This window comes from Leptidea sinapis, chromosome Z (genome assembly GCF_905404315.1).
Source record: "Leptidea sinapis chromosome Z, ilLepSina1.1, whole genome shotgun sequence".
Lineage (NCBI taxonomy): Eukaryota > Metazoa > Arthropoda > Insecta > Lepidoptera > Pieridae > Leptidea > Leptidea sinapis.
Genome location: NC_066312.1, coordinates 25,579,854 through 25,589,343, shown reverse-complemented (window position 1 = coordinate 25,589,343; position 9,490 = coordinate 25,579,854). Strand labels below are relative to the sequence as shown.

Sequence of the window (9,490 nt, the reverse complement as noted above, 5' to 3'; positions counted from 1 at the left end):
CCTGGGGCTCCTCTCTATACGAGGGATACCACAAGGGTCTATTCTTGAACCGTCGCTCATCCTTATCTACATAACTGATTTACCTTATCTGGTAGAAATAAATGAATTAGTAATGTTTTCGGATAACAGTTTACTCATATTCAAACTAAAAAGAAACCAAGTTACTATATACTAGTCTATAATACATTTTACTAAATACTTTTAATATTAATAACCTACTAACCTATTCTGCTATTTTTAATTTCACATCTTTATTAAAAGTAAACACACTGTATATCTCTCACTGTGGAATGTATCTCATTAGGATACCGATGTGGTTCCCTGTATACGTACAACATAACCATTATCTGAACGACAAGGTCAGCCAGCGGTGTAACAATTAATGCCTCATATTATAAATACAGAGGTCAAACTAGAATGAGAATTTTCTAGACCTACAAATAGTGTTATTTCAATTAATAATTCACAAAATTCTGAAAGCTTTTATTTCCGAAATAGCTATTGATGTCGATTATTCTTAGAGTGTTGAAAGTATTGTATGGATTATTAATTAAGGCGAGGATATAACTTTTATAACAATTTCAGATATCTGATTGAGCTAAAATTTGGTACACGTGCATAATTTCAGTTGCAATGCAATAATATGATTTATTTGATAATCTGACGCCAGGATTATCTCTTCAACAGGGAACTAGTTATTAGCAGGTTATTAGCAGGGACGCGAAACATTGTACGTAAATTTAATTTAACTTAAAAAATAATGATTTAGTGTTAATTCCGCAAAACCTTCAAAAAAAACACATTGACACGTGTTTTGCCTCTACACGAGGCATCTTCAGGAGCTGTCGACTTGCCAAAAGCTGGAACTAGACTTCTATAGATTTTCTTAAATTCATTTGCCAAACATGATTTTCACAATGAACTGCAGAAAGAATTTTCCTCACGAGGGAACTCCTCAACGGCTAGTAACATTAACACGAAATTGTTATTGCTTAAGTTAAAAAGCATTTTTAATGAAAGTTAATAAATGAATGAAAGAAAATAAGAACCATGACATCCATATGTCATTCTTATTTCTTCTCACGAGCTCTACTTTACCAAAATTTTTTATGACTATTCAAAAGCGCCTAGTTTAAGTCTTATTGAATAAAGTTAATTTCACTTTGAATTTAAACAATTAAGAAAAAGAAATCTATGCTAAGAACTAAATATAAGATGAAACAAATTAATTACCTAGCGGCTTTCACTCCTTTGATCTCTGCGCTCGTAAAATCGAGATTTGATGCGAAGTATATTGTCATCATAAATGCACCTATTTTCGGTAGATTGTCCAGTTGTGTTTTGACAAAACCTGTTGCAGTCATCGTCCTAGATTCACTAAAAATATAGATACACAAGAAATCACCACATGAATACAGTTTATTTTTGTCACAAACACCACTAACACAGTATAAATATCGAAACCGATAAATCCAATGATGTATCATTTGATGTCACATGTTGTTTCGACCAATCGTCACACGTTTTGTAAGTTTTAATTTGCCTCCCTTATTTTTCACTATGTATAGAATATTTTATAGATTAAAAGAATAAATTAACAAAAAAGTACCTTAAAATTACAATGTGACGGTAATAAATAATCGAAACAAAAATGTTTGAGGCAAGTTTAAATTTCATGTATATTCCCTATTATGTAATTATATTAGGTCCTTACATATGAAATTGGTGTTTTGCATGGTCGGAACATAATGCCGATTTTATATATATTTATATATTCAATTAATCAAAATATGTACCATTGCTATCTATGCCCTTTTTCCATTTTATTAGTAGTTCATTGATACCTTTACTAAAAAAACCATTCGGACGGGAATCAATAAAATGTTTGAAAGCGGTTTGGATTGCCCCTAAGGAGTTGAATTTTTTCCCTTGCAAGAAGTTAAATTTTGAGAAAAATGGTAATCTGTTGGAGCAAGGGCCAGGGAGAACGGTGGATGTCATAGACATTCCATAGTGATGGATACTCTTCTAAAATAGCCTTTATTTCTTCATTATAAACTTTGGTCTGCGGCCGTCCACAGGGCTGGTTTTGCACGTTGAATTTTCGAGATCAAAAACGTTCGAACCAAAAACGCACTGTGTTTTCTTTAACGACACCGCAGCCATACACATCATTAACTCTTCGAGCCGTTTCTGCAGCACGAGTGCCACGGTGGAACTCGTACTCGTAAATAACACGATATTTCAAGTTTTCTATTTTAACGTTGCTAGGTGGCCAGCAGCGCCATTCTGGCGAGAGTCTGCGGTACTAAAATCAGTAATGACAGCCACAGCTAAACAAAAATCCATAGGAAAAACTATTTACAAAAAAATAGTGTACTTTATTACGTTGATTCCTGAAGAATAAATAACACGGAAAACGACCGAAATTTATTTAAAATGCAAAAATCCTTCAGAGTATTGTACGCTTCTCTCGCAGCCATTGGTATTATACGTCAAAATTACTTTTTTGGACGCTCGCGAGTGACGCTTCAAATTGGCACAAAAAATTTGCTGTAAAACATATGGAACCGCCTGTCCAGTGGTATTGATACTGGTCAGTGGTGTAATCTACACTCATCACTCGATGTCAGAAAAATAACATTTATCAAGTAACTCTTTATTTTTTATTGCTTAATTTGTAACAGAGAATCAATTTAATATTCGATTTTAGAGAGGCAAGTTGTTACGCAATCTTGATGAGTCGGAAATCTGTTTATATTCCCTCCACATCCACTGTATGAAAATCCTCTGCATGTACGAAGAGTTAAATCAAAGTAAAACCTGTGAAATTAAAAATAATGGTGTTTATTAGCAGTTAAGCATAAATATTGTAGTGACAAAGAGGCCCCTCACTCAGTTCTAAAATACTCCTTAACAATGTTATTTCTTACCGATGTAGTAGAAACGACAACATTCCTAGGCATTACATTAGACTATAAGCTACAATGGGGCGCACATATAAAAATCTCATGAAATAGACTAAGCTCTGCAGAATTTGCGAAAAAAATAATAATTATATAAGACATCATATTCGTGCTGCAGAAAAGGGCAATTCGAGCAGTCTAAAAAATGTGTTCAAGAGATTCATTGAGAGCCAGTACATATACGAGAACCTCCTGTACGCTCATAAACATATAAACCAATTTAAAAAGAATAGTGATGTACATAATGTCAATACTCGAAACAAACAAACTCGCAATTCCATCTAGTAGGTTAGACGTAAGATTGCTAAATCTTTTAAAGTTTGTGTTATATTTTATAATAAACTCCCAAATGATATTAAAATGTTACCAATCAAGAAATATATGAATGTATCGTAAAAATAAATTAACATCTAAGGCCTATTATAATGCGAAAGATTATTTGAATGGTTAAGATAGTAGGGATGGACTAATATTTCAAAATATATTGTTAATGTTATTGTAACTTTTGTACTTCATCCTTACACTAGATAACTTATAAAGTTTTACAGTGACTAAAGTTTTTTTTTTAAATTGAATTTGATACTGTTTTTTGATTAATGATAAATTTGATGAGTGTGTGGGTAACCAGGTGTAAGCAACTATCGGCGCCTCTGCTGCACTGACACCAGACCTGAGAGGAATCGTAAGATTGTTGCCGACCTTTGAAGCTACTCTATTGATGAATGTAGTCATGGAGTTTCAATCTAGATACACTGCGGAAGAAATTCCACAGTTGATTCCTACGTGGAACGACTTATGATTGGGAATGGCCGCCATACATCTGGATGATAATAAACATTTTCAAAACGGACATTTCTGAAATTTTGCGGCAGGATTAAAGTAAGTTAGCTGTTCGGAGCTTACTTTGTGATAGATGCCATAGAATATACCAAGTTCTCACTGTATCATACTACATAGTAAATAATACAATTCGTAAATAATATTTTTAAATAAAAAGAAACATGTTCGCTATTAGTTTTGTATGGTGATTTGTTGCTAGCAAAGTAATACATGTACTTACATTGGATGATAACCGTTACACTGTCCAAAATCTGGCTGCAATCGGCAAAACACGCTGGCAGTTAGGTTCCCTTTCATCTCCTTACGTGAGGCATCTATAGCGTACATATTATGAATTACTTACAACTTAAGTTATATACCCTACTCGCCCAGATTCAACATAGAGCCATACTTTTGTGAAAAAATAATCAAAATATCGGCACAAGTGTATCAAGATACCACTCTTGAGAAGGTAGCAAAGCCCCTTTACAACACAATGTTTGAAAACCAAGAATGGTCCTTCTAACAAGACTCGTCGCCGGGTCATAAACATCGGTGTACGCAGTCTTGGTTCAAAACGTACGTTTCGGACTTCATCAGAGCTGAAGACTGGCCGTCGTCTATTCCCGACCTTAATGATTTATGGTCAGTTTTAGAGAGTACAGCTTGCTCTAAACGCCATGATAGTTTGGAGTCCCTAAAACAAACCGTTCGATTGGCAGTGAAGACATTTCCCATGGAAAGAGTTCGTGCTTCTATTGATAACTGGCCACAACGTTCAAAGGACTGTATTACAGCCAGTGGAGACCACTTTTAATAAGCTTTTATTTTTAAACCGTTTTATATTTATATATTAAACTAACATACTGTAAAAGTAATAAATGTTATTTTACTGTAGATCTTTTTAGTAGTGCCTTGAAAATCGCACTGTAGAGGAACGCCACAATTCCAGAGGGCAGATGGTAGAGATGATATCCAGGTTAGTGACATGTTGTGCAATGGTGGAAGTCGGATCACTCCCCGGGTATATATTAGTGATTAGTATGAATGGTGTATAATGGTCATTTACCTCGGCAGTTAGATTGACACGCCCGCAGGCTGCTGAAACTGTTATATTGATGGGCACAATCTCCAACGTATTTTGTTTTACAATCCTCCAAAAGCACGTCATAGTAGAATCTAAGAAAATCAAATCTTATCATCTATTTATCATGATTTTATCACTGTATACCTGGGTGTTCTATGCTTTTTGTCATTAAATATATGTGGGTGTTCACGATTACGATGATTACAAACTCAAAGGTAATATATTCTCTTCCTAGTTAGTCTGTCACAAACTGTCTATTCTAACAGGATAGACTTCTACAAATTTTAATATGTTGTCCTAGCAAATGAATCCTATATAATTATATTATAATTATATTATATAATTATATTATATATATAACACTACAAAATGAGGGATTGCTTGTAACTAATTCTAGTAGGCTTCATAAGATACATACTAGCTTTATGGGTAAATGTATACACTTTTATAATAAAGTCCCAGCCACTGTTCAGGCATTATCTATAAATAAATTTAAATGTTTTATTAAAAAACGGATCTGTCGCAAAAACTCCACAGCTAATCCAAGTGATCGGACAGCCTGCGACTAGATTATGATCATTTTATAGCAATAGCTATGACAGTATAATATTGTATATTTTTATATAAAACAGCGCAAAATAAGAATGCTGAGAGAGTGAGAGCGCCGCTTCTTCTCTCTCAGAGCGCCATTTGTTTCCGAAGCGTTAGTAGTATCTAATATATTAGAAATGACATCAAAAAGAATTCTAAAGGAATGTAATAATAATAACTGTAAATTATCAAGCTGTACCTGAAAAATATTTGAATAACAATTTTTAACTCAATATGTACCACAACAATGATTTGTTCAACTGATTTGGATGTAATATCTCTGACATGTTACAAGTAGTGAGCTTGGGGTAAAATATCTTTAACAAGCGTTGGTTGTATTGTTTCAACTGGTTCATAAAACCATTTAAAAACACCTGTGTCTAATTAACAAATTTGGAAGGCTTTGCTAACGAGGAAGCGAAGCGAGCTAAAGGCTGTACTAAAAATATAAAAATAAAAAGAGGCTTGTATATAGCATGTATGTAATTATATTGACGTTTCACGGATGAAATATGCTCACTCACACAAATATGGCACTCCCTCTTGGAGTTTTCTGGTGCCGTGTTTCCAGGGCAAACCGACATTGGGTACCTTCAAAAAAAGCGCGTACACCTCTATAAAAGGCTGGCAACGCTTTTTTGATTCCTCTATTTATTTATAAAGCTACGCTTAAAGCTGATATAATTATTGAACTAATATAGCACTCACACTGGAGTAAACTTTCCTTTATTGTCACAATTGTATCCATTTGGTTGTAGGTGACATTCTATAATGCGATCCAATTGCAATTTAACTATCCCACCTATGAATCAAAGTTGATAATTTATTTTTGTTATCTTATACTTAAGTAACTAAAATGACAAAATTAATATTTAAATTTTTTAAAAATAAAACTTTAGTGAGACATGTTCGAATGGTTTGACACAAGTCGGTACTGACATAGATGAACATATTTTTTTTATGATAATAATGGACGAGACGAGCAGGACGTTCAGCTGATGGTAATTGATACACCCTGCCCATTACAATGTAGTGCCGCTCAGAATCCTTGAAATACCCTAAAATTCTGAGCGGCACTACTATAATTGCGCTCGTCACCCACGTCACCGTCACGTAAGATGTTAAGTCTCATTTGCCAAGTTATTTCACTAGCTACGGCGCCCTTCACACCGAATCACAATAATGTTTACACATTACTGCTTCACAGCAGAAAAAGGCGCCGTTGCGCTACCCATAATCTAGCAGGCATCCTGTGCAAAGGAGCCTCCCACTGGGATCGTATCGATGAACATGACGTTGATTTAAATAAATAAAATAATTATTTTATGTTTAATTATTACTACTAATTTCAAAGGTTTATTTTTACTATAATTAACATGTGACCCAAGAAAATTGAAACATTACCTTGTGAATTTGTTTCTGTTGTATTGAGTATAACAGATGTAACAAAGGTAAACAAAGATATTGTACAATACAACAAAAGTAACATATTATTGACAATCTTTAATATTGTTCACAAGCCATCGTCAATTAAAATCATACTTCCTTAGATGAAACCTTGAAACACTATGATTGAAATATTGTAATCAATTACATGCATACACGAGTATCTGTAGAGCATTTTTTAATTTTGCTTGAACGTAAACAGAGATAACAGAATTTATTTATTATCTTAGATTCGATATGCACAAAAGCAATCGTGCGGGCCATCGGTATAAACCTTAAGATCTCGCTGAAATTGTTGCCAAATCAGCGATTGCTCTTTCAAGTGCTTTTTTTTCGAATTCTGGTGTTATAGCTTTTTGAACATTTTCTAGAATCCACTGTAGCATCCACTTTTGATGAATTCTATTTAAAACTCTTTGTCTCTTCACTTGGTATTCCAGTCTACCCTTGACTGCGCTGTATACCTTCACCAATCGTTCCCGATAATCCGCTTCGAGCTGCATAGCCACATTTTCCTTTTTAGCGTCCATCAAAAGCTTCTGCCCTTTTGCTTGTTCTTGTGCTAACTTTGCTTCATTAATAATTGCCTCTAAATTATTTAGTTCATCTTTGCGGCTTTGTTCTAGTTCATTAGCGATTGCATCGATTTCGCTATCCAGGGCCGCCGCTGCACTCGGGCCGAGCCTGGTAGTTGCAAAATAACAAATTACAAATATGGATAATCCGGTATAATATTCGTGCTCCATTACGTAAATCTCTTTACTAATAAGGTAGTTTACTATACCTATACCAAATACATATGGTCCACTTACCCCCGTGTAGGGATAAAAAAATGTAAACCATTCATCCGGAAAAATAGCCAGACGTACCTGCCCTGGTGCTAAAGCTCTCTTAAGACCACTAGATGCTTTTACGTCTGTTTTCGATCCTGCAGAATCGCATGATCCAGTATTAACCGGACATTTTGACTTCGAATTTGCTGGACACGTCGTGGTATGTCCATGCATTATTATAGGCATTCTAAATCGAAATGGATTACTAAGCCTCAATATAGTTGTAAATATCATATTGTTTCCTTAATAATCGTTTTAAATTTATATGCGGCTTAATAAAATAATATTGAGGTTTAAAAAGCTAATGTTTCGTATGTCACTGTCAAACAATAACAATATTAACTTAGTAGACACCAAATAAACATAAAATAGCGATACATAAGATACATATAGTCTGTGCAACATTCATACTTTTAACTATATTATAATTTATATAAATAAGAAAAATTTAACTAAATATTTTATTTAAAAATATTTAATACTCACAGTTTCACTGTGTTATTTTAAATTCGCAGTTTTAACATAATAATACTAAATGTTAATATAAACATATATGAAAAATGGCCCAAAAATTATAGATTAGGCATAAATATAGAAACCACGCAAATTTAAAGTTTCCTTATTTACGGGTTTGATATCTGTTAAAAAGTATTTTTTTTTATTTATTTAGGATACATACAGTCTTCAACAGATATTCAATATTATCAATAACGTTAAAACGATTTAGTAATATGACGCCCGCAACTTCCCACGCGAAATACCTGGTTTATTTTTGTGCGGGGAACTTCCAATTCCATTTATTCTTCTTCATATGTGGTAAAAGAGGACAAACAAACATATTATGCATTAAGTAAGCAGCTGTTAATTTAACCGTTACTTTTACATAATATAAGCAAAGATATAATAAGCTTCATATTATTGATATTGGCATTCATATAAATTAAATTTATAATAGTACTAACTTCTACCCGCGACTTCGTGCGCGTGCAACAGTTAGTTTGGGAAGCATTTTTTATTTTTTAATATACTCACTTTGCAAATAATACACTACAAACTGCTATGGTTAATACATTTTTATAAGCTACAAACTCTCGAACTTTTTCCCCCTTTTTCACCCCACACAGGTCTACATTTTAAAAACGCAAGAACAAATATTATAATGTTTCATGGTGCTATCTTCGATAATGACGAACTTTCATACAAATTTCCACCCCCTATTTCAACCCCGCCAAGCTTTTTATTCGCGATAAAAGATAGCCTATGTCCTTTCCCAAGCTCTTGTCTACCTCTGTAATAAACTTCATCAAAATTGGTTCAGTGGTATAGGCGTGAAAGCGTAACAAATAAACTTACATTCACATTTATTATATTAGTAGGGATTATTTTGTTTCTAAGCGTATTAACGACTCATATAGCCGAATGGTTAGTGACCCTGACTACTAAGCTAGAGATCCCGGGTTCGAACCCGGTAGGTGCAATCATTTATATGATGAATATGAATGTTTGTTTCCGAGTCATGGATGTTTATATGTATTTATGTATGTATAAGTAAGTATATCGTATTAAATATATCGTTGTCTTGTACCCATAGTACAGGCTGTGCCTATTTTGGGGCGAGATAATTTGTGTGAAAGTGTGTCAAAAAAATTAATAAAAAAATATATAGTATTGCAGTCGTATGATTCATGTGCCTTAAGTTAAGTCCTGTTGGAGTTGGTATTTTCCTTGTTTTGAGACAAAGTCCTTAT

The 9,490-nt window shown here is 33.7% G+C and overlaps 1 protein-coding gene across 1 annotated transcript; it reads right to left on the bottom strand.

Annotated features, from left to right (window-relative positions):
* Nucleotides 1-2,649: 2,649 nt before the first annotated feature.
* On the bottom strand, nucleotides 2,650-7,074 carry LOC126978493 (actinia tenebrosa protease inhibitors-like). Its single transcript, XM_050827326.1, has 5 exons — nucleotides 6,868-7,074; nucleotides 6,172-6,265; nucleotides 4,855-4,964; nucleotides 4,027-4,120; nucleotides 2,650-2,823 (listed from the first exon to the last, which is right to left on the bottom strand). Exons 1-5 carry the CDS (start codon nucleotides 6,950-6,952, stop codon nucleotides 2,697-2,699), a joined length of 510 nt encoding a protein of 169 aa, XP_050683283.1. The 5' UTR covers nucleotides 6,953-7,074; the 3' UTR covers nucleotides 2,650-2,696.
* Between the last annotated feature and the right edge of the window lie 2,416 nt (nucleotides 7,075-9,490).

What these genes read in the sequence shown, in the direction of transcription:
- LOC126978493 (XM_050827326.1), bottom strand. Translation starts at nt 6,952, where the DNA reads ATGTTACTTTTGTTGTATTGTACAATATCTTTGTTTACCTTTGTTACA. An exon ending in GTGTCAATCTAACTGCCGAG is followed by an intron (nt 4,121 to 4,854) that starts GTAAATGACCAT and finishes TGTACGCTATAG; the next exon opens with ATGCCTCACGTAAGGAGATG. An exon ending in TGTAACGGTTATCATCCAAT is followed by an intron (nt 2,824 to 4,026) that starts GTAAGTACATGT and finishes TTAATTTCACAG; the next exon opens with GTTTTACTTTGATTTAACTC.